The sequence below is a fragment of the Colletotrichum aenigma genome (assembly GCF_013390185.1).
Source record: "Colletotrichum aenigma strain Cg56 chromosome Unknown KSG_Cg56_contig07, whole genome shotgun sequence".
Taxonomy (NCBI): Eukaryota; Fungi; Ascomycota; class Sordariomycetes; order Glomerellales; family Glomerellaceae; genus Colletotrichum; species Colletotrichum aenigma.
This window is the reverse complement of record NW_023500913.1, coordinates 130,565-154,491: the sequence shown is the minus strand read 5'-3', so window position 1 is coordinate 154,491 and position 23,927 is coordinate 130,565. Positions and strand designations below refer to the sequence as shown.

Here is a 23,927-nt window from a genome sequence, read left to right as displayed (position 1 = left end):
ATCAGGTGCGTCGATGGTTGGATCCCGACTACGAGCGCAACACTGCGATCGAATAGGCTGAATATAGTAATCAGGGGTTAGTAACCTAGATGAGATCCTGAGCATGGATTGATCAATGCTGAACAGACTGAATGAGCCTTTCAACTTGAATTTCCTACTGGGCATTTATGGAGACGTCTACTTCATCTGACTAGAAAGCCGGGTGATCTAATTATAGCTATTCAAGCCTATATAGCCGAGCGGGGACCAACTGAACCATACTATATCCCGATTTCTTGCTAGACCTATCGGACGTCTGTATAACCAAGAATAGCTTCAGACTAGTAATCCCCGATATCATGCATGTCTCACGTGAGCAGGAAGAGTTGCCAAGCCAGAACACGCGCATTAGGCTGCATACATATGCAGTAAATTGCTGCCTGACCTTTTTCAGCGATGCCATCTTGACTCTTGCTAATGCTCTTCAAAATACCAGTCATCCTCATCATGGCTCTTGCGAAAGCTTGGTGGATGAAAGACCAGGATGTGGCTCCTGTGGCTGACGAGGACCACGACGAATCCTATCTTGCCTGGCCGTGGAACGAGTCTCATCCTGAGATGCTGCTACACACTTTAGAACGTTACTTTCGGGATCATTGGAACAAGGACAACTTCAATGTTCGGCATTTCAGGTTCTCTGAAAGGAAATGGGTCCATGTCAGGGATCATAGGCATGACGCGAGTGGCTTGCCCTACTTATTGAACGTCGCCCGAATGTGGCACTCTCCACACACACAAGTCGGCGAGTAACATCCTGTAAGTCATCTCCTTCTCATGGTCAATCACCATTTAATTGCATTGCAGTGCAGAAATTAATCTGCCAACAGCATCGCTACCGAAATCTGCCCGAGAGTTGTACAAATATTGGGGTACTACATGGGCATACCACCAAGCTTCTTCAACTTCCACTACGTTCCTCGAAGTGAGGGACTGGGTAGCCCAATGCGTACGTACTGAACCTCCGAGAGACCGTCTGATCCCACATTGACCTACATTGGCAGAAATCTACTTCAATCTCCAAGTCATGGACATGTACCCCACTGGCATCAATCCGGTTGAATCAACAAGGCATCCAACCTCCCCGACCGCCAATTTCGATGATGGCCACAAATGGCTTGTGACGCGAATAGACTTTATCTATCTTTTCCGTGCCTCCGAGTCTCATCATGAAGATATCTCGCCTGATGCTGAATTTAGCGGCGGCGGGCTGATTCTGCTTGACACTGCTGACGCGCTCATCTTTGAGGGCCTAAAGAGGCTTGTGCGCAGAGAAGACAACCTATCGCTGGGGACCAAAGAAGGCTGTCATGGATTGAATCAAATCATTCCTCAGTTGTTCCAAACAATTGCGCATAATTGGTCAATTTTCATCGCTGAAGCCGAGGAGCATTTGGACGAAATTGTGAGCAGTAACTTGTGAGACCGCGCAGGCGTAGCTAATGCCATGCCTGAAACAGAGTTAGACCATCACAGAGTAACAGACGTCACATGAGCGCCAAAAAGAACTCTCAGTTTCCCTTCACAAATTCTCTAGGCTCTGGGCAGGCGCCCGCAGCCGCGTTGAAAAAGCAGCCCGAGTTGTGGACTACATGCGCCACAACGACATTGTCTCGCAAGCGCCAGAGTTCGAGCCTCTTAGAAACTCTCTGAGAAGAATAGAGTATGATTTTAATGCTCAAGAGAAGAGGATTGACGATCTTGATGCAACCACTAAAGTCCTAGTCAATTTAGTAAGAGAATGATGAGCTACTGAAATATCAAGACAAAAGGGCTGATCTGCGGAACTGTGAAGATCTTCCAGCTTGCTTCGTTCACGGACACGGCTGTAGCTATTCAGGAGACCAAGGCGGCGAATAGCCTCGCAGCTAGCATCCGACGTGTAGCGTTGCTGACTTTCTTCTACTTGCCTTTGCAAGTCGCTGCGGTAAGCCTATATCTGTGTAGAGTTCCAAGCTACCTCCTGCTGATCAAAGTCATCAACTAAGAGTATCTACGGTATGCATATCTATGAGATAACTGGTGAAGACCGAGCCCATCGCATCTGGGAGTATGTCTTGTTGTCATTGTCTCTGATGGGCCTCACCTTCTTGGCATGGTACCTGTGGTCAAGCGTTTCCAATGTCATTCATTCAAAGCATCTTCGCCGTCAACAGAATGGGGGCATGCCGTCGCCGCTCTTCACGGGCCTTAGGGACGGGCTCTTAAAACATCGGCACTGGAAACGGCAAGGCGGCAATGACATCGAGATGCTTCCAAGGGGGGGAAGCGAAGGCCTTGAATCGGAACACAGGTAAGCCTATGAAATCAATGGTTTCTCAAGTTCAACTTCTCCGAAACTGTCAGTATGATCTTGGTTGGGGATTCACAAACTACGCCGAGACTTGACGCATCAACCTGTCATCTTCGTGTCTCAGTCTGCGACAGGCATTTCTCCAGGTCGGTTCATTCTTCGGAGACCAGCCTGTTGGATCAACTGGGTAGATAGCCCGGGAAAATCACGATGTTAAAGCATCTGGGGCCACAGAGATCTACTGTTGTGTCCATGATCAAGCTTACCCAGTTTTAGCCGTTCTTGGCTGGGCCATTCATCGTTGATTGTCCAGTGCATGTGTTTTAAGTTGCGAAACCGAGCACACTAGCCCATCGTGTGCTGCGGAAGCCACGGGGAGGTGCGGTCGTCGTCGTCGCCGTCGTCAGGGGCCAAGAACCAAGGTCAAGGAAAAAAAGAAAAAGGTAATCGACAATACAAATGAAGGGAATGGCTGTTGCTGTGCCACGATGCATGGATCCCGTGGCATCTCTGCGGATGTGCATATTGTCGTCAAACAAAAAGGAATAGGGGGGCGACGCACAAACCACCAGGTCTACTCTATGTGAGACGTGCTGAAGACAAATACGACACATGCGCACCATGCAGTCCCTTGACATCGCTTGATATATATCCATTAGTATCTCTCAATGAAAATATCTCTTGAGTCGATAACCGATCACGAAATGGCTGTCATCCACCCACCACGACGGATGCCCAATCAGCAAGCAAAAAACGACATGAGCGGAGAGGATTGGCTCTTCCACGGCATACCCCAAGAGCTACGCAACAACATTTTCTCGCACCTTTTCGCTTCTACGAGGCTCAGTCATGGGAAGCGATACGTCGATAGACTGAAACGAATCAGGATCAAACCAGCTCCAAATGCCCTCGCCATATTGCGAACTTGTCGAGCAGCTTACAACTCAATCGGAGACACCTGGATCGGCCATGTACTCTTCCATTTCGAGGATCCTGAGACGATGCTCGACATGCTGCTGTCGGCACCTCCTGGAACCATACCGAAAATCAGACACCTTCGTGCTGTGGGCGATCCTCTCCAGCTGGCAGTTGACTACCCAAGACGCAGCGACCTCTGCGTTTTCTATCAGCTAGCTTCTGTTCTCAAGCTTCTCCCGGGTCTATGTCTGGAAACACTCACTGTTCTTGGTACTCGATCTCCCCCAATCAGTTACAGCACTCTCACGGGTCTGATTGGTGTTAGCCATGGATGGAAGGAGCTTCGATATATCAGCCATAGCTCAGCACTGCTAGGTTACGGACCGTTCGGTGCGATGGTCAGGGAACCAGCGAGTCGCCTGGATCTGGTAGCCCATATGGACGAAGCTGTGCCATTCGGCCGTATATTCCATGACGAGTCAATTTTGGATAGATACCTGCGATGGCCTCAGCCGTACACGTGGCAAAAGTTGTTGGACGATCTCGACGTTGGCGCTACTATCAAAATCTACCGCTCTACTATTTCCGGGAAAGCATGCACTGTCCTTGATACGAGCACGCGTGTTCCAATCTCCCAGGATGCGCGCTCGCCGGGCAATTTTGGTGTTCAGGGAGAGTTTATGAAAGGGGAGGAGAAGAGGAAAGAAATCATGGTGACTGTCAAGAGGGAACGAGAAGAGAATCACAGAGAAAGCCTCCCACTTAGTGGAAGTGACATTCGTCAAAGCGAAATTCAGAAAGATTTTGGCAGCAAAAGTTGGACACACATTCGCAAATGGGGGTTGGAAGAACCAGGCCAAAGCTTGTTCCGCATAAGAGCACGTATCTATGACCCTGACGCACACGAGATCAGAGAGGAAGACAACGATGACCCCATGGAAGTTGAGGTCGACGCATACAACCATGTCGACCATTATGTTTGGCCTCCGAAACACTTCACAACGCCGCCGAAATCAAAACGTTGGCGCCCTATGTCGGATATGATATACTACGCTATGGGGGGCGCACACACCTTGGAGGAAGCCGAACGATGGTGAAGATATTGTGAGAGTGGAGTGGCTGTGCTTGCCTTTTGGTGTCTCAAGTGCAGAATCAAGGATTCCACGTGTCTTCACGCTCTGTCATCCTAGGGAGCTTACTTCGAATGTTTAAACTACATAGCCTCAAATACCTACCTACCCATCATCGTCTGAAGAGTGCTGCGAAAACATGGTTCTACATTGATTGTACTTGGAGAGATCTTGCTCTACATACATGTAGCATCAGACCTTGTCAGATGATAACCCTCAGAGACTCCAGTTAAACTTGCTGGTCAGAGCAACCCCCCCCCTCTCCCAATTTCTCATTGATACTTCCTTGATTCTTGCAAAAACTTCCTCGCAGGGACTTTCTGCTCGAATAGCTGATTGAGAACTTCGGGCGACATGTCCTTAATCTCTGGTAACCGGAAGAAAGCCCAGACAATTAACAGCAACGTGAACGCCACTGCGGGGAAGGCTGCCTTTCCCTTCAAATTACCCTCTTGTGGGTTCAATAAGTACGGAGATGCGATGGTGTTGATAATTGAAAGAAAGTAATAGGTGTTCCTCCCAAGCGAGGTTGTCTTGACTCTGATATTGGTTGCACCAACATTGGCAGCGATGCCGTAAGGTACGGGTCCAATGCTTGCACCTGGTCGGCACATCAGCTTGGGCTTACCGGGCGATGATGCGTAGAGTACTTACCGTAAATGAAGAACCAGACCAAAAGCATGGCGCACTGGGCCCATCTCACGTTGTCTCCGGAAGGCGTGCTTGTTGCCAAGTCAAGGAAACCGTCGAGAGACATGACCGGGAACATGGCAATTAGCCCACCAAGGTACATCGTACGCCAATCGAATTTTGTCATCAAAGCCCACGACGACACCGTTCCTACGAACGCAAGGCCAGCATTGCCTGAAAGGTATCCCTGGTCAGCGTGATTACATGTGAGCCAAAACCGCACTCACCTATCGACAGATTGAAGGAGTCCGACGAGTCGAGGCCAGCAAGGGTAAAGAAGTAGGTGATATAGTTTTGGATGGCGAATCCGGGCAGGATTTGGCAGCCCCAGGTGACCATTGCAATTTCTGTCCGGCGCAGGCTGTCACCTCTGAAGCAGTCCAAATATGACCCTTGGATGCTCATCAGGCGTTCTGCCTCAATGGTACGGACAATTGTGGCAAGAGAATCTTTGGGGTCGATGACTGTAATGGGCGCAGATACTAACCTGCGGAGGCTGTTTTCAGCCTCCTCAATTCGCCCCTTTCTTGCAAGCCACCAAGGACTTTCTGGAGCTAGGTATGTGGCTATCATCAAGGGCAGTGGCCATACCCACTGGAGCGCGAAAGGTATCCTGTAGGACCATTCACCCTCTATGCTGAGAGTGCCGGACAAGACGCCAAAGGCCAGTATCTTTCCCATAACCCAACAGAGATTGACATTGACCGTGAGGTAGCCGCTGAGCTGAGGAGGGCTAACTTCAGCGGCGTAAGAAGGGGTCGCGGCGGCAAAGAAACCACAAGGCAGAGATCTGTCATCGACAAAACTAAGTCAGCTGGAGTTTCTTGCCCAAGAGTTGCCTTTAATGAGACTTACAACAGGAGCTTTCCAACTGTGAGAACCTCAACAGATGGCGCGAAGAATGTAATGAAAATGAAGCCGATCAAGGCAGCATGCGAAGCCGTCATGACTTTTCGCAAGCCCCATCGATCTGCGCAGTAGCCGTTGGCAAATACTCCGATGATCATGCCGACCAAGTTGGCCATTGACAGACCAATTTGCCAGCGCGCCGGCACAGAATAGCTTCCGTTTGGTAGTTCCACGCCATACTTCTTTTGAAATTGCGGAAAAGCGTAGAACGAGTTGATCAGTAGAAGGTCATATGACTCCATGATGGTTGCATTGGACACGCAGAGAGACCATGCGACAGCCTTCCAGTAATAGCGGAATGTCTGTCTCAAAGTCAAAGTTTCTAACCCTTGAGAAGCTGAACCTAGTTCATGAATGCCATCTTTATCGGTAGAGTCTTCGACATGAGTCGTAGAGAACTGGCCTTTCATGATGTTGCTCGCGGTATGCAGGCGTGAAATTCAGTACGCAAAGAAAGAGGTCGGGATATCCGTGATGACAGTCCAGTCCAAGATGTGGGGAGTTTACAGCTCTTATAAGCAAGTGAATTTGCATCAATATCACGCCGGTAGATGTTATCCTTCACACCAAGCAAACCTCCTACTACGTGTTCAGCTGGTCTTCTTGGAGAGGGTGCTGACTGTGAACCGACCGGCTTCGATTACTGGAGCATCGTCCCAGGACAGGGCGAGTACTGGGACCCTCAGTTCATCGAACCTGGTCCTAATGGCGGCAAGTCCACCATGAATCGGGTACCAGGCTACGCAACAGACGTCATCACCGACAAATGCATTGATTGGATGTCGAATCGTGACAAACAGCGCCCTTTCTTCCTCATGTGCCATCACAAGGCTCCCCACCGCAGTTGGGAGTGCGACAACAAGCACAAGCATCTCTACAAAGACCCGGTACGACTACCTGACACCTTTACGGACGATTATAAAAACCGGGCAAATGCAGCCAAAGTCGCCAAGATTTGTGTCGCCGAGGACCTCACCTATGGAGACCTTGGGATTGTCCAGCCTGAGGGGCACAGTAGTGAAGTTGGCCAAAAAATGATCGACATTTGGTGGTGGAACGATCGCAAGATTCCTGCCCCTGAGGATGTCACAAACCTCAAGCTAGTCTGCAAAGATGACGGCACAGTCTTCACTTTCAAGACTAAGGAGTAGCTCGCAGAGTTCAAGTTCCAGAGATATATGCAACGATATTTGCGAACGATACAAAGCATCGATGACAACGTCGGCAGAATGCTCGAATGGCTGGAGTCAGAGGGCCTTGCAGAAAACACTATAGTTATTTACACGTCTGACCAGGGCTTCTTCCTAGGTGAACACGGTTGGTTCGACAAAAGGTTCATGTACGAGGAAAGCTTCCAGATGCCGTTCATGATCCGATACCCCAAGGCCATTAAGCCGCAGTCTGTGTGCAATGATATTATTTGTAACGTGGACTTTGCACCGACCTTCCTCGACTTTGCCGGTGTCCGGATCCCGAGCTACATGCAAGGGCGATCCATTCGACCTCTCCTCCTCGGAGAAGATCGAGTCGAGCCGTCTTGGCAGCAAGTGGCATACCACAGGTATTGGATGGATCGAGATGTAATCCACGAAGCCTATGCGCATTATAGTGTGCGCGATCAGCGATATAAGCTGATATACTGGTACAACGAAGATTTGGGAATGGAGGGTGCGCGTTCAGGTGGGGAAGAAAAGGAGTGGGAGCTCTTCGATTGCCAAGAGGATCCGCTCGAGCTCTTCAACTGCTACAATGACCCCAAATACCTAGGCATAGTGAAGAAGATGACAAAGCTTCTTAACGAGAAGATGGCTGAGATTGGGGACGAACCGATACATACCAAGTTGGCTGGATCAAAGTTGCTCATTGGCGTCCACTGAGAGCGCCGGGTTTTGGAGGCTAGTTGGCAAGCTCCGCGTTGCAATTGCCTAAAGGAGTAGGAGCATGGGTTATGTGCCGGAGCATCAAGGCTGTCCGCGTTACCATCTCAATTAATAATACGAAATCCGAGCATCAACTATTGCACTTGCTTGATCAGGTAGGAGCATATTCCCACGGTTAAGATTGATGCTTCTGCAGTGACTGATCGATGAACATGATCGATGTATATAAGGGCGTAAAAGTCACAAGTCCTCGAGGTTTGAAGATTCATTTTCAAACTCAAACAACAACCGCTACCTTTGATACTTCTATAAATTACACAAAGCAAATATGTCACACAGCCGGAAATCTGTCATCAATCTGGTTCTAGGCGCCGCCAATGTAAGTTCTACCAACGCCATTGCTGGAGTATGTCTGACCATGACTATGTGCAGATCGGGGACAAGTCTATCGACGCCATGGCACGGTTTGACACACCTGACGAGGTCAGGTCTTTCCTAGACGTCTTCGCAAGGCGTGGGTATAACCAAATCGATACTTCGCGTATGTATTCACCTCATGCACCGGGAAGCTGCGAGCCTAGGCTTGCAGCTGTTTCAGCGGGTGAACGATTTGTCATCGACACCAAAGTCATGTCTTGGAAGCCAGCAACCCATGCTAAGCACGAAGTCTTGTCCGAGATCAACCTCTCGCTCGAGACATTGCGGATCCCGCAAATCAACATCGAATACCTGCATGTTCCTGACCGGGATACTCCGTTCGAGGAACCATGTAAAGCTATGACTCAGGCATGCAACGAAGGAAAAATCAAGCGTTGGGGGATTTCGAATTACACAGCAGAAGAAGTCCAACGGTTTGTCGACATTTGCGAGGAACATGGCTATGTGAAACCCAGTGTTTACCAGGGTCAGTATAATGCAGTTGTGCGAAGTGGCGAAAAAGATCTTTTCCCTATTCTACGGAAGAATGGGATAGCTTTTTACGCGTACAGTCCCGCTGCCGGAGGCTTGTTTGCTGGCAACCATCAAAACGCCAAGGCTGGTGGGCGATGGGACAGATCGGTGAGCATACTCCTCCCACAGCTAGTGCAGCTTGTCTCGCTCGGTGTGCTGACTGTAGATCCTTTCATCACAAGATCTCCTCTGGCGAGGTGTATGCAAATCTCTACTTATGACCATCCATCATGACCGCCACCGAAAAGGCACTTGAGACCGCATCTCGGCACGGCATCCCGGGTCACGCCGTTGCGCTTCGCTGGACTGCACATCACAGCGTTCTTAGCAGCACCCACGGAGACTCGATGATTATTGGTGCCTCGAGCGTGCATCAGTTGGAATCCAACATTGACATGATTGAACAAGGACCATTGCCGCACGATGTGGTGGCTGCTGTCGAAGCGGTGTATGAGGAGATCGACGACGAAATTCCGTACCATTTCTAGGGGGGCATCTTGCTTTATGCGGAGAACTGCGAGAAGCTAGTCCCAATGTAGTAGGAGCAACTCTTGGCGAACTTCAGGGCAGTTTTTCAGAGAGTTTGGTGCTGACAAATGTGGATTCTTTCATGCCAATGATAATCTGACCCGGAACTGACGTTCAAGAGCGCACATTGCCTGAGCTCGCTTCATCTAAGTCACTACAATTTCTCTTCATCTTCCTCGGCCTGATTCTAGGTTACTCGTAAAAATGAAGTTCATTACTATGGTTCACCCGGCCCAAAAAGACTCGGCCAACCTGAGACGGCAGGCTCATTCCCATGCTGCTCGTGTTGCTCACGCTCGGGCAAGAAGGCGTCGCATGGTGGAGCACACGCAACGTAGAGAAATATTGGGGGTCGCAGAAGGTGACAGCGAGGTTGCCGATTCAGAGGAGCGCATGTCAAGCAATTGGAAAAACTTGGAATCATTCGTACGTGACGAAATAACTCTGGTGCTTCCGCCAAATATTTCTGGGGCATTCGAGCACGAGCCCTTGGCGAGCTTTCTTGGGTCACTCACACCAAGAGAGCATTACATGTTTCAGCATTGTGAGTTGCACTTATTTCAGTATCATTATGTGTCGTCGGTGATAGGTCAGTTGCAACGTGCACAAGTGAGCTGACCACACACCTAGATGTTCAAGTTGTCGTGCCCGAAATGCTTAGTCAATGCCCAGTATTGAATTACATGGGCAAGCACAACGACCATGTACGAAATAATTGGGTGCTTCTAAGCTCTGCAGACACAGACTTTCTCAAAGGTTTCTTACTTGCGGCCTGCCGTCACCTTTCTACCATAAAGTCAGAAAAAGAGTACGCCGAAATCGCCACTCAATACAAACTCAGATACATCCAAGACCTTCGGCGCACGATCTTGTTAGATGGTCCTTCGTCGAGACGCGAAGCCGTCACAAGAGCCCTGGTTTTAGCATTCGACGATGTATGTTATGTGATGACTTTCAACGCAATGGCTGCGCTGACTGTCACCCTAGATTATGATTCAGGACATATCAATGGCTTCAAACCACGTACTCGGAGCTATAAATATCATTCAAGCGGCAGGAGGCAGTCAAGTACTTGGCTTAAGTGACCTCGTTCGCTACATTCTTTACAACTGTGTGCACGCAAAACGGCTTCTAGACTGGATGCCGGTACTTGATTGAATCACTCGAGTAAGAGTTTCACCCTCCACCATGGCAGCAATGAATACATCGGCAGAGCCCTTTTGCAAATTAGGTATCGGCCGAATAAAGACAAAAGAATGGCAAACACAATAGAAACAAAACATTCCAGATCCACAGATATTATAATATAGACAAAACAGACAAAACAGTCAACAAAGGCAGCAGATACCATCAGAAATAACTTTCGATCGTGTGAAACTGAAAGATTAGAATAGCCCGGATCTCATCAGAAGTAGTGCTCGTCTGCTTCCATCGGCCACTCATCGAGACCCCAAGTTTCGTTCCAGTCGCCCCAAAATCTTGTATCGGAGGCTTCAACTAGGTTTTCGACCATTGGCGCGTCCTCATTCCACTCAGTCGCACCTGACATCAAATCTGCGGTAGATGCTTCCACCAAGCTTAAACTTCGGCTTGGTGTGGTGTTACCTACTGGAACCTCGACGCTGCGAGACCTATGGGCCATTGCATGCTGTGTTTGTTTCGCTGCTTCATTCGAAAAGCTTACTGCAGCCGAACTGTCGTCAACAAATCGCGCTTGTCTCAATATGCTGTGAACGGCCAGGTTCTGGTGTTTCTTCGCCATGATTGCGAATTTCGGTCGATGTGGACTTGTCTTCCCAGTATCCAGCGGAGGAATATGATCATTCCCAGGTGTTGATGGCTGATATGACGCGATAGCACATCCGAGGTCGTCAAGAATGAAACGTGCTATTGCTGAGCCTTTGCATAGACTATGTATGACATTGAATGTTGATTTGGCCTTGTTAAGAGCTGTATCCGGATCGAGACCCGAGTTATATGGGTTGAGATTGGATTTGCCGAGGAAAAGGAGTATCCGATTGCATGATAGCTGCAAATGGCGATGTCAACATCGGGTACTCTAATATCAAGTCTTAATTCGTTGAAGTCGTGGAGAATCTCAAGGATAGTTGTGGCACGCTGAAAGCATTCTGTCGGAGCCGTTGCCATAAATTCGTGAGAGACTGCGCTAAGAACAATGTCTGACGCAGCCTCGGAGTAACCGGAGAGAAAAAGGCGATGCAAATCGCAATGTCCTTGGTGCGATGACAAGTGCGATACTACATACCTCAAGAGCCAACGAGACGTCGAGTGCTTCCGTAGAGTCGCCTTACAGTATGGTTTGACCTTCAGCGCCTGGAGACCATGTGAGAATGACTTTGCGAGAGCCTCAAGTTGCGGTAGCGGTGTTCCAGAGAGCCACATCTGCCGCTTCAATCTTGAAATATCTCTCCTTATAGTAGCCGCTCGAATGATTGTGGAGAGAAGCCCGCCCTCAGGATCGCTCCCCAGAGACAAACAGGGCGAGTCCTCATTGGTCTCAGGGTTGTGGAGCAATGTAAGTTCCTCTTCAGAGCAAGGGAGTTTCAGATAAACATTCTCAAATGGGCAAAGCTCGCATTCGGGCAGACCGTTCGAAAAGTGCCCATCCAAAAGTATCAAACACCACATAAGTCGACGCCTAATCTCTTGGGCAAGTGGGTGTATGTCTGTCCGCTCGTACTGCAATCGAAGAGCACTTGCTGCTCTAGAAACTATCGATGAAAGCATGAAGGCCTTTTGAAACCCGCCAGTCTTGATGTGGTACTGACAGATGAGAAGCAGTGCTTGGGTACGGAATATTGTGGGATGCTCCAAATGAGACCATACTAGGTTCTCTGCCCTCCGAACCCATACCGAGGTTGATTCTGGATGAAAAGCGGCGCGATGCAGACGGGTTGCGGAAATAGCGCATATGGAAAGAATCAGGCTTTCATCGAGGCTACCCTCTTGACATTATTGCCTTATTGACCGTTCATGCAAGAAAGAACACAAAGGAAGAGGATAAAGATGGTTGAAGAAATCATCTACTAGTTGGATTTGTGTGTCAGTAGTTCGTAAGGCCTGAGCCCATGGGTCCGAATGATAGTTTCGTCGAGGTTGCTCGAGATTGACAAGACTTGACTCTGCAGCACTCGAAGACACTGTGGAGTCTGAAACGTTGGAACCATCGGCTTTCTCGGAATCATCATGAACGGCGACCGTTCCCAATGATTGTTTGGTTTGAGTTTGTGATCTGCGTTGTTTTGCTTCTGGATATTCACAGTCTCGACCCCGCCGCCGACAGCCAGCGCAAGTTGGGCTTTCGCCTGAACACTTGATTTTCTGCGCGCGGCATTCACTACAAGCCGGCTCGCCGCGTCGACGCTCTAATTGTGTCGGTGTCGGGTCTGAGGTCAAGGAAGTTGCTTCAAAGGAACACCGGTAACCGAGGCGTTTGCAGGCTGTACAGCCATTCGGCCAGCCCTGGCATCTGACCTGACTGGCGATTTAGTCACCGAGTAAACGTACATGTTTGGGAGGCTTACCTTTCTAGCTCGACATTGATAGCACGTGGTCTTAGATCTAGGTGCCGGCATAGCTTCCTATTTCCCCTTCTACTGAAGAATGGTAAAGGGATTATGGTGTGAGGCCTGACTCGAATGAAGAATTGGCTGGAGGTGCCGCCAAGATCCGGCTTCCGCCGGGAATGGGGCACGCCGGTCTGTCTCCAACCTGGGCATGTCACTCTCCACACCGCGTCAAACCGAGGTGACAGGGTCCGGACGGCAGCTCAGAGCATGGAGGCAAATCAATAATCTACCTCAGTTTTACCAAAATAGCTAGTATGTCTGTATGATGTAAAGTCCAGACTGCACTTCTCCTTCACAGCTTGTACGTACCGTACGGCGATGAAAGGACTTGTTGAGTCATTGGGCTGAGTTCTTGCCCTGCGACACAAGGTCTTCGCTTCTTAAAATTGATGAAGTAAATATGGCCAGATCCCAAGCTACAGCGCGCCTTCACAGTGTGCAAATGCCTTCCAATGCAAGTCAAATCTGAACGCTCAAATGCTCCCCGAAGAAACTCCTCCTGCTTGTACAGGCCGTTTTCCGTAAATAGACCAACTGAAAAAATCTCGTTAGCTCGCAAGACATCAGTTGCAACTGCTCTTCAGGCTTTGTCCACTTACATTGAGAAATACGCATGGATATTCCTGTCAGAGAACTCTTTCAGATTCTCTTCCATCAAAGCAAGGACATTCTCCCTTGTCCAGCCGAGCATTCTTGTCAGCAGGGCCATACATATTCCTTCCCATCCTCTGACCAGGTTTTCGTTATGCCAGACCCCTAGTTCTTTATGTCGTATTTCTCTCGGCCATGTATTCGTAGGCCACTTGAAATGCAGGAGGGTGACATCAGTGAATCCAGCCTCCATCATGATTGATTTCAATTCCTTGACGTCCTGGTATGGCCGTCCGTATAGTGTTGACGCCTGCTGTAGTAATCGTGCCGTTCTCGAGACTGAGTGCTCTGGTCGCAAAGTGCCATCGTCGGATAATGGGGTAATATCAACCTCGACTAATTCCAGCCACCCGCCAGGGTTGAGATTGCTTGAGACAAAATTAGGCATGGTCGCATCGAAGACACAGTTGACCTACTCGTAGCATTTTCGAATATACTCATTCCAGTCACCAACAGATGAGTTCATCATTCGACTATGGATGTAGTCGAAATGTCGACCGAAAGGCCATGGCTCCTCAAAGTCTGCTATCTCGAACCGCACGTTTGGTGGCAAGCTAGAATATCAGCATCAATATTTGGTCATAAGAAGCGGCTGGGCAAGGCTATACAAATCTGGCTGCACCGGAGAAAGGTCTATCCCACGAACCTGCAACGCATAAGCATAACATTAGGGTTGCGAGGATCACAACAAACCTCTGCTTCTGGGTGCTCGTCTCCAAAATCTATCGCCCAGATCCCAGTCCCAGTCCCGATATCGAGTACGTGGCCAGCGCTAGCTCCCTTATCGCAGGGAGGGGCCATTCCGAGCTTGTCGCTGAAAGTGAGTAGGAATAGAGTATGTTGCAAATCTGGCTCGCATATTAGACACGTGAATCTTGATGGGGAAAGATCGCGTTGGCTCCCGCCTACATGTGTATGATTCAAAAGGCATGGTTGTTGAAAGGCCTTCACTGGAGTGGGTGAAGGCGACGGTGCAGGTATTGGGTGGTCAGGGCAGATAGAGGGGTCATAAGAGCAGAGTCTCGATGACTGAAGATGATGGAAGACATGTCACTGATAGAATAAGTGAACCATGTGAACTATTGAAAGGAACTCACCAAGTCTCTCAATTTCCTTCTCATCATTGGGAATGTTGTATTCTGAAATTCTCATTCAGCCTAAATCTCCCGGCGAAGCACGGTTCCCCTTGCTTCACAATACTCACTTCCATCCTTATATCTGTGATAAGTTCTACCATTTTCAACGCGATAGTCCATGATAGAACTTGCAAGACTCCCTCTTGACGAAGCAAGGGTTTGCTGGACAAGATATCGGAGTCAGCTCCGCTGGTAGATTGAACACATGGCGAAAGATCACATCAAATATTGGAGGCAGGCACTGACAATTCCAATGGCTGAGTCGTTATCCTATCAAAAGGTTAGGCTTCTCAATTGTAAACGAGAAGAATGAAAGATCACCTGATCGTCAGCCTCAATGACGACCTCGCGATCGGGCACGTTATTAGGCCAAGTGGCATGTTCCACCGCATGTGCGACATAGAAGTTGTCGACGTCCTCCATGCTGAGGTCGTCCATGTGGTATGAGGCTGAACCAACAAGCTGGGTCAGCGCGAGATGGTTCCAACGCGAGCCAAAACGGTGTCCTGGAACGCGGGATGTATTTAAATGCAGGGTGGGCCGACCCCTCACCCGAACTCTGGCCAATGAATAGGCATGTTCACCGACGGATGTTATGCCTGCAAGAGACACATCACCGCTGCTTCAGAGCGAATGAGAGCCGAGAAAGCGGCTGGGATTTCGTGCCACTGTAGGGCCTGTGTGCCAATTGTCACTGCCAACCAACACACTGTCTGCAGTTTGCTCAGCCAGGCGCATAAATAGCCCTGCCGAAGGTGCCATTGAGACGTCTGCCCCACGGCCGCAGTGGATGCAGCTAAGAGGTTGCAGCTGGGTGAGAGTCATTGACTTGCGTCAAAATTGTAAATCTGACAGAAGCAGACTACTCTCAGAGGGCCCAAGGCACACTTCTTCAGGCGGCAAGACAACGCATTCGATGCCCTAAAGGATGATGATAGTTGACCATTAAGATCGGACTAGCCCCCCCTTCTAAAACCCCCGACAAAACGCTGTGAAGACAGTGCACGCGGTCCAAACTCGATGCTTGCGAAAGGATCTCCGATTCCCGTTGCGCTGCAGCAGGGCCACCTAGTATCCCTGCTTTTGCATTCGAACTTGCTAGGGGATACATAAGACTGACCGGAACTTCTCTGGGCAGTCCAAGACGGTGCTAATCCCCTTTCTCCCATAACCTTGGCCGGAATGGTCGGCGATTCAATTCGACGATCATTGCTTGTCACTACCTTGGGTGAAAAACGACGATCTTCATCTCGTTGCAAATGCCACTCTCCGAGGTTGCAGTCAGCACAAAACGATGCCTAGCACGAATACATACACCGACGTCCAAAGTTGCATTCAAGTGCGCTATGTGCTCAGGTGTACAGGCCTAATGGAGTGCAGCACATCCTATCCCCTATCCGCTCTCACCATAACCAATCCATAAATCTAGCCTGTTAGCTGCGGTCGGGATACCTGTGATTTGAACAAGCTTACCTCTCATAACGCGTCGCCGGGGGCTTGATAACCAAAGCAGCCTCGTGCGCTTCAACTTCGGCTAGTCCAGTCCTGAAGTCCATGTCCTCGGGCCTGACGATTGACGTGCGCTTTATTATTTTCCAACCAACGTATATGATCACTAAGAGCGTCAGTCTCTGTTCCTACTGAAATATCGAAGACTGAAACATGAGTCCATGACCAGTCTGAGTGGAAAGCATACAAAAAAACACAAGCGTAAAGTATGCCGTAAAAAAACCAGAGAAACTCCAATGGCCCTTGATGAAAACTCCTAGTGACGTATCAGCAATGCGCTCCTAGAGGTCGTCGGGTCTCGACTTGCCATAGCCATTCGTGAGGAGAATAATGCCGACCCAGAAGATAGCGAAGTAGTTGGAGTAGGCTTGAAAACTATCAGTGTCATATTTGAAAGATCCAGGACATTGTACTCACGTGTTAACTTGCTTCTAAAAGGAAGACTTGCGGCATCGATTCCCTGCGCCATGAGGCCTTTATGAAACTGAAGGTTTGCCACCTGCACGAATTAGCATTTCGTAGTAAGCATCAATCCAGTGCATACGAAGCTCACCATCATAAGAATGTAGGCAATCATGATAGCCGTGGATCCCAGATTGATAAACCAATTTAGAACGACAGCAGAAGCGGTATTGCAAGTCATGAAGGCAAGAGAAGCAACGGCGGTAGACAGGACCAATGCCGGAATGGGAACTCCTGTCTTTGTTGTTTTGGCAAAGATTTTGGGTGCTCTTCCATGTTTGGCGAGACCAAATACGGTTCGTGAAGCCTGGAAAAGGAGACAGTTTGTACAACTCCAAGCAGATGTGATGCTGGGAATAAGACGTTAGCGATGCTATCGTCGAAGGTGCAAACTGTTCTTACACAACTGCATTGCAAAGATCAGGAAGGAAGGACATTTCAAGTCTGTTCATTGCAATGATGAAAGGCGATTTGGCAACTCCATTGCCACTTGCGATGGCCGTGACTGAGATCAGTGTCAGCATTGTGGAGACATCGTCGAGTTAGAACTTACGCATGGTGGGATCATTGTACGGTACCAGCAGCCCAACTACGAAGACTGAGAGAACAAAGAAGAAGATCAACCGATAGATAACGCGCCTGACAGCTTTGGGGATATTGCGGCGCGGGTTGACGGCCTCCGATGCGCAGTTGGCAATGAAGTCAGGGCCGCCGATGGCAAAGGCCGCCGTGTTGAAGATCCCCCAGATGGATAAGAATCGGCCTGTGGTTCCCTTTGTGTATGTCTCGTTGAAAGCCCCAGGGTCTCTCCAGTATCTGAAGCCGATGCGGTCGTGTTTGGGATTGCCGCCGAGGACAACGACGAAGGTGAACAGCAAAAAACCAAAGATCAGGAAGATCTTGAAGATTGAAGCATAGAACTCTACCTCACCAAAGTACTTGACCGCAAGGCAGTTGAGAACGAAAACAACTCCTAATGTGCAGGCTACCTAGACGCCGGGGTTGATATCCGGGAACCAGTAAGACCAAAGGCCAGCCAAGGCAGTGCAATCGGCGGCGGTGAAAATCCTGCGGGGAAAATTATCAGCTCAAAGATCCCCGCGTTTACTCAGTCCAGAACTTACATCCTGAGAAAAGAAGTCATGTTAAGGTCACGTTATCAAGTTCTGCTTGGTGTGCTTAGATTACCCACATGCTGAATTCGGGTAGAGTTAGCATGCTGAATGCGACCTCACAACGGAACCATTACCTGTACGCGTACACCCATCCCATGGCCACACCGGCACTCTCATCAATGAATCGTCCAATGTGTAAGATGTTGAGTTATTCTGTAGGGTCAGTGTGGATAACAGCATATCACTTACGTGTGACGAATGAGCCTGGGACAGGTAAAAATGCCGACATTTCTCCCATGGTGTGAGCAACGCAAAGAAGAAAAATGCACCTATCAGCAGTCAGGCCATGGGTGAAGGGCTTATGCTATGCGATTTTCTCACCAAATGGAGTATCCGATAAGAAGGCCAGCGGGTCCAGCACTGCTAAGCACGCCCGATGTGCCAACGAAAAGACCTTGGATTGTCAGTCATTGCGCGGATTCATTTTTTGACCGTGACATCTGTGCCCTAGTTGGTTGAATTCTTATGTCAACTCACCTGTTCCAATGACCCCAGAAATTGCCAGTAATTGGATGTGATGCGACTGCAACCCTCTATGAACTCCATATTCGGAAAGCTGAATGGCAGAAATCTGGCCTCGGTCGTTCAGCGACTATCACCATCGGTCAGCTTTCGTATGCTGCACGAAGAGCTAGATGAGGAAGCTCACAGAGCTAGAGTCATGAAGGTTCGGAGCGTTTTCTCCCTTCTTTTCGTCATCCATAATGTTGAGAGTTACGAATCAGGTTGAAGTTTTGCGGGTATAATGTGATCTTGGACGGCTGAGTCTTTAGTTCATCCAATTCTGGGGACAGCATCGATCTGATATACTGCGACGGATGAGGCGACGAACTCCTACACTATTAGATCACTGGTGTTCAATGGCTTACTGCTATCAGAACCGGCAGAATCTAAGCCCTACTAGCTTGCAAAGCCCACTTCAGCTTGATGCTGACATGACTCCTTAAGGCGCGCTTATCTTGAGGTTGTAACTCAAATTGTCCGTACTGGTCGGATCCTGGCTAAGGCGCGCTTATCTCCAACTTGGTATGCGTCACCAATAATGACAATTCGCTGTCACGGATCTGAACAATAAATAAGGCGCGCTTATCTTTGTCTGCTGAAATGCGGGACTTGCGGGGTGCGTGCTTGCAACCCCGCGATATGTCCGCTAGGATCCCCCGTCACAAAGATGACATACCTACCAAATGGGGTCACCCATAGACAAATGAACAAGAGGGATTTGATCGATGCAGTATTCCCACCCAGCTGGAACTCTGCCCCTTCACTGTTAGGCGCGGATATCAGTGAGCATCCGCCGGTTCACGCTAGTTCACTTGCATGTATTAATTGCCCTGGGCGACTGAGAGCTCGAAAGATATGAATAACTAATAAGTGGCGATGACCATAATTCTTATTCTATTTGGTACGCTTCAAGTCTGAGTTAGTTCTGCTCTTGAAGCCACTATTACCTTCGACATGGTTTTTATTTGGTCTCTGTTATTCTTCGCATGCGTCCTCATGGCGTTGCTACGATGGCAGAGGCGACGCGTCGGACAGACGCCGGCTGCTGTGCCTACCGATCAAAGTAGTGACTCTTTCACTTTGCCCTTCTATTTGTTTGGCAATCAGTTCAAGTCCAGTGCTGACCGTCTTAAAGAACCTCTGGTGTATGCAGAACCATCCCCCGACCACGCATTTGACATGGCAACGACCATGCCACCAAAGTTCCGGGCGTTCCGTCACTCCTACTTGCAACAGTACGTTGTATAAAGTTATGCCTCTATGTGATATAATACAAGGCTCATTGATCACCTCCTCCAGTGCAGTGGATGTTCGAAAACTGGACAAAGATTCTTGGGTTCTTGTAAGTGCCTCCGGTGGATTGGTTGAACACGATACTCATTAACCTCTCTTTCTTAGCTGGACAATGAATGGCCACGGTACTTCCAAATAAAGGTCCGTCGTCTGGCGGATCGTGGAGACAAAATCGTTCAAACCATGCCTGTCGCACGCGATGCAGCATGGGAGCTTTGCCAAGATCCGGCTGAGTTTCTCTCTCGACGGTATTCCTCAGTGTACCGAATTACGCGCGCTGAAGATAATACGCAAGGCTGGTATGGACTGGGTTTCATCACCAAAATTGAGATGCCAGCTATGAGGGCCGCCTACGACTTGAGCAAACATGACCCTTTGACAGTACATTGCCCCTTGTCCTATGCCATAGCGCTCGCGAGCTAACTAACAACACCAGGTTGCTGGCCTCATCCAACCAGCCGACATCAACATCCTGGTCAAGGGTACCGATGGCTATTATCAGCTTGCTGCCATGATGCTTGGGATCGGAGGTTAGTCACCACCTTGATGCCATCTCAAGGCTGTGGCTAATAAGTATTTCGAAAAGGGAGGCAGAGAATCAAGGACAAGAGTAAGACTCTTTGAAGTCATGACCCTCAATCAGACTTTGCTGACATCATGCAAGTTGGCAAAACCCTAGCAGATCTTTACTTCTCGGGCCATGTCCCGCATTACAAGGAGCAGCTCCAGCGGCCACTTGATCAGTAAGTCCTTTCACGGCAGCTTACACATCGCAAAATCTCACAGATTCGTTTAGTTTCCTCTCCAAGCTCAAGTTTGAGAGTCCAATCCAACGGAACAGTAAGATCACCCCTTCTGATTTGTGTTACATAGGTACTGACTTGCACCAGCCACTTCTATCGCGATACATGGTGAGTCTGCTCCCAACTCTGCATCTACTTCTGCTGCTTTGACAATGTGCTTACTTGCCGTCTCTAATTCTCAACAGACGAATATCACTGGCCTGCTCTAACTATGGGACCGGAGGACGACTGGGATCCAGAACTCTGCGGTCCCGGAATCAGCACTTCCAGCTACGGCAAGTGGAATCCGCCGAGTCCAGTCAAGAACATTTCCCAGTTGTGGTTCCGCCAGGAGCGTCAAACTTTGCGACGGCTCCCACGGTCTGGTGCAGTTGTGTGGATGGTTCACACGTACATTGAGCCTCTTGTCGAAGTCGTCCAGGAGCCAGGTGTTCCGGGGCGTTTGGCGTCTTTCGTCCGTAGCTGGGATGATGAACTGGCCCTGTAAGTACACCATCCTCCATATCACTTGCTAACTGACAGCTGACCTGTGATGCTCATCATGCAGCCACAAGGGTCGCCACTTTTATGCCGATGTCCTTCTACCATACCTAGATGATCTCCATAAGAAGCAAGTTAAAAGCGGAATGTGTGAAGACGGACAACTGCCGAGCAAGTTCCCGTTCTAGCAGGCTTTCAAGTGCAAGTGGGTCAGTAATCCTGCGGTTCATGAATATGGGTGGAATTTGGACACGGCACACCGAGTTACGAAATTGAAAAGGGAGGGGTGATCATGTCACTTGGTCTCTGTGTATCAAAGTGCCAGATGTTTTTTTCTGGTCAGAGTATTGTATCAAGATCAAGAGTTTCGTTTGTCACGAGGAACCAAGTCCAGAGTAGTAGCAAATTAAACCACCTGTGTATCAAACCTTACCATCCATTTTGTAAGAAAGCTGGAGATACCGGGGTTTGGCTTGATACCAATCTCCAAGAAGCCTCTTATCTCTGTGGGCCCGGTCAACGCCAACCCCGAACATGCTCATTCGTTATCGCCCGAAGATTACCGGGAAGCCGGCGATAACCTCTGTGATATGCACCCCACATGTTCCCCAGAAACTCAACGATAACACCATTTGACGGCGGTGACTACAATCAACCGACCAAATCTGCAATGCTACAACAATCGACGCCGGGTTCAAAGGGCAGGCGATCAGCAACCGGCTGTATCGGCTGTAGGTTACGTCGTAAGAAGTGCAGCGAAGAGAAGCCTCACTGCTCCAACTGCTTGCGCAATGCCATCTTGTGCACATGGCCTGAAGCTGGCAACGAGGAGCACGCCCAGCTCTTGCGGAGAACGAATCCCACACGTCGGCGCTCGAGGCCATCCAGATCAAACCGTGCGATAGCAGGTTCGCGGACCGAAGGGCCAAACCTCCTCGCCTCCGCCGGCCCCAAGCGGGATGAAGGGAACCATGAAAGGTCTCTTGACGGAACTCTTGGCACCCTCCGAAGATCGATTGATCTTGACCTCCTCTCAGCAAGGGGACCTATGAGATCCCAGGAGTCTCGCAATCTTTTTCATCACTATGCCCACCGCACGAACAAAGTCATGGCCGTTTGCCAAGGCAACAGGAACCCATTTCTGGCAGAGCTCGTCCCCATGGCCATGTCGAACGATCTAATTCTGCATGCCTTGCTGGCACTGAGTGGTGTTCACCAAGCAGATCTCGCTGGACTTCCAGTTGACCAATTGACATGGGTACATTACGGCCAGGCGATTCAGGGCCAGAAATTTGGGCTGACTTTGATGGCTCAGGGGGACAAAGAGCCTCTTGTGCCGCTGTTGGTGACCGCCATCATTCTATGTGCTACCGAGGTATGTTCGAGCATTCTTCAACCTCATTTGACCGTCGGTCTCTGTGACCATCGTCCTCTATGATTTCCTTCATCCATACCAACAAGAGATTAGCTTTATACAAAACGTAAACTGACCCTCTTTCAGACATTCAGACTCAACGCAGGAGCTCAAGCCTTGTCTCATCTGAAAGCCGTTCGCGTACTTCTTCATGAGGCATCAAGCCTATTCAACTCTCAGCTCGGGCCTGATACTCGAGCCTTCCTCAAAGAAAGATACGCCTACATCATGACTCTTGCCCACATCAGTATGGGACAGGAATCAGACCTGTGGGTGCAGGAAGACATTGCGCACCTTTTCCCTACGTCCAGAGCCGAGCCAGAAAGTCATTTTACGTCTGGCTGTGTGCACGAACTTTTTGGCCTCGTTCCTACGGTGTCAGTGGTTGCTCGAAGAACACGAGACGAACTTCGGCGAGGGATAGGTTTGGGTGAAGCCGTGATCGAGTGCTGGAGGCTACGTTCAATCATACTGTTGTGGCAGCCTCGCTCGAATGACGAGGTTTACAGGTTATGTGGACAACTGTATCAACAGACCTTGCTGGTGTACTTGGAGTCTGCCCTGGACAGTGATACAGGCTGTCTGGCAAGTCAGGGGTCTGATTTGAGCTTGACGGAGAAGACTCTGGACGATTTTATCCATTTTCTGAAGATGGTCCCCACTGACTCTCCCATCTCGACCAGTATGTGCTGGCCACTGGCCATCTTTGGATCATGTGCCAAATCTACAGAGCATAGGAATTTCATCAGCAGACGGCTAGAGGAGCTGTCGTTGATGTATGCAACGCAAAGCGTTCGAGACACTCAGCGACTATTGGAGATTATCTGGGAGCAAAAGGACCCTGATATGGCAAGCCCACTTTGTTTTGCAGACTTTATGAAGAAGGAGGGTAAGACGGTACTGTTCTTCTAATGACACCAATCTTTTCTCAAGTTACTGCGTACACAATTATAAACACAATAACGTCCTGGACTCCCAAATATCTAACAAAAAACTCAAAGAACCATTATTCACATTCCTACCTTAGCTTCCACAAGCTACCAATGTTCATGGATAATGTCAAGGTTATTCGTACCGTGATACGCAATGTGAGTTTTGCTAGCCAAGCAGTCCCCCACACACGCCGTAGTTACTATTAATTACTATATATTGTCGTCGTCTATCGTCGTCGTCTATCGTCGTCGTCTATGATTGATATCCATCGTCATCATTACTTTAACTGCCCCTTTTATGTTTTCTATTGCTATCGTCCTGATCCAAGCATGACGTGTATTCTACTTGAAACTATAGAGGAATAACACTGTCCGGATGACTGACTGACACTGCTAATTAGATGTCTTTTGATTCTGGCACGGACTCCAATGAACACTTCAAGGTCCCTTGACAGAACCTCAAGGCTGATTGACAGTGTCTGTGTCAATGCTCTTTAGATATCATCACACAGAACTTTCCATCTATTCAACCCTGGAGTAAACATCCCCAAAGCCTTATCAAACAATGCTTCTTCTTCTTCACATGCCACCTGTCCAACACAACCTCCAGTTGCCACAATCCAGATCGTCCATCATCGCACAG

The 23,927-nt window shown here is 49.2% G+C and overlaps 7 protein-coding genes across 7 annotated transcripts; 4 read left to right on the top strand and 3 right to left on the bottom strand.

The window, feature by feature from the left end:
• Nucleotides 1-4,649: 4,649 nt before the first annotated feature.
• On the bottom strand, nucleotides 4,650-6,386 carry CGCA056_v010317 (General alpha-glucoside permease; the record flags this gene model as incomplete). Its single annotated transcript, XM_037325564.1, has 4 exons — nucleotides 4,650-4,978; nucleotides 5,032-5,241; nucleotides 5,295-5,857; nucleotides 5,923-6,386. 4 exons carry the CDS (start codon nucleotides 6,384-6,386, stop codon nucleotides 4,650-4,652), a joined length of 1,566 nt encoding a protein of 521 aa, XP_037174970.1.
• Nucleotides 6,387-6,527: 141 nt separating this feature from the next.
• On the top strand, nucleotides 6,528-7,853 carry CGCA056_v010316 (Extracellular sulfatase SULF-1-like protein; the record flags this gene model as incomplete). Its single annotated transcript, XM_037325563.1, has 2 exons — nucleotides 6,528-7,123; nucleotides 7,184-7,853. The coding sequence occupies 2 exons, from the start codon at nucleotides 6,528-6,530 to the stop codon at nucleotides 7,851-7,853; spliced, it is 1,266 nt and encodes a 421-aa protein (XP_037175776.1).
• Nucleotides 7,854-8,184: 331 nt separating this feature from the next.
• AKR7A2 (Aflatoxin B1 aldehyde reductase member 2) lies at nucleotides 8,185-8,770 on the top strand (the record flags this gene model as incomplete). Its single annotated transcript, XM_037325562.1, has 4 exons — nucleotides 8,185-8,235; nucleotides 8,289-8,397; nucleotides 8,455-8,625; nucleotides 8,766-8,770. 4 exons carry the CDS (start codon nucleotides 8,185-8,187, stop codon nucleotides 8,768-8,770), a joined length of 336 nt encoding a protein of 111 aa, XP_037175778.1.
• Nucleotides 8,771-13,398: 4,628 nt separating this feature from the next.
• On the bottom strand, nucleotides 13,399-14,832 carry LAE1-7 (Secondary metabolism regulator LAE1; the record flags this gene model as incomplete). The annotated part of the gene is made up of 7 exons (XM_037325561.1): nucleotides 13,399-13,459; nucleotides 13,525-13,944; nucleotides 13,993-14,130; nucleotides 14,185-14,222; nucleotides 14,270-14,424; nucleotides 14,674-14,715; nucleotides 14,781-14,832. 7 exons carry the CDS (start codon nucleotides 14,830-14,832, stop codon nucleotides 13,399-13,401), a joined length of 906 nt encoding a protein of 301 aa, XP_037175777.1.
• A 1,670-nt stretch (nucleotides 14,833-16,502) lies between these two features.
• Nucleotides 16,503-18,561, bottom strand: put4-1 (putative proline-specific permease put4; the record flags this gene model as incomplete). Its single annotated transcript, XM_037325560.1, has 9 exons — nucleotides 16,503-16,588; nucleotides 16,639-16,720; nucleotides 16,775-17,033; nucleotides 17,086-17,188; nucleotides 17,237-17,656; nucleotides 18,048-18,127; nucleotides 18,180-18,252; nucleotides 18,336-18,450; nucleotides 18,508-18,561. 9 exons carry the CDS (start codon nucleotides 18,559-18,561, stop codon nucleotides 16,503-16,505), a joined length of 1,272 nt encoding a protein of 423 aa, XP_037175780.1.
• Nucleotides 18,562-19,553: 992 nt separating this feature from the next.
• Nucleotides 19,554-21,126, top strand: CGCA056_v010312 (uncharacterized protein; the record flags this gene model as incomplete). Its single annotated transcript, XM_037325559.1, has 10 exons — nucleotides 19,554-19,597; nucleotides 19,662-19,704; nucleotides 19,761-20,036; nucleotides 20,092-20,185; nucleotides 20,242-20,265; nucleotides 20,320-20,398; nucleotides 20,452-20,495; nucleotides 20,546-20,566; nucleotides 20,644-20,941; nucleotides 21,006-21,126. 10 exons carry the CDS (start codon nucleotides 19,554-19,556, stop codon nucleotides 21,124-21,126), a joined length of 1,044 nt encoding a protein of 347 aa, XP_037175779.1.
• A 920-nt stretch (nucleotides 21,127-22,046) lies between these two features.
• Nucleotides 22,047-23,264, top strand: CGCA056_v010311 (uncharacterized protein; the record flags this gene model as incomplete). The annotated part of the gene is made up of 2 exons (XM_037325558.1): nucleotides 22,047-22,313; nucleotides 22,440-23,264. 2 exons carry the CDS (start codon nucleotides 22,047-22,049, stop codon nucleotides 23,262-23,264), a joined length of 1,092 nt encoding a protein of 363 aa, XP_037174979.1.
• Between the last annotated feature and the right edge of the window lie 663 nt (nucleotides 23,265-23,927).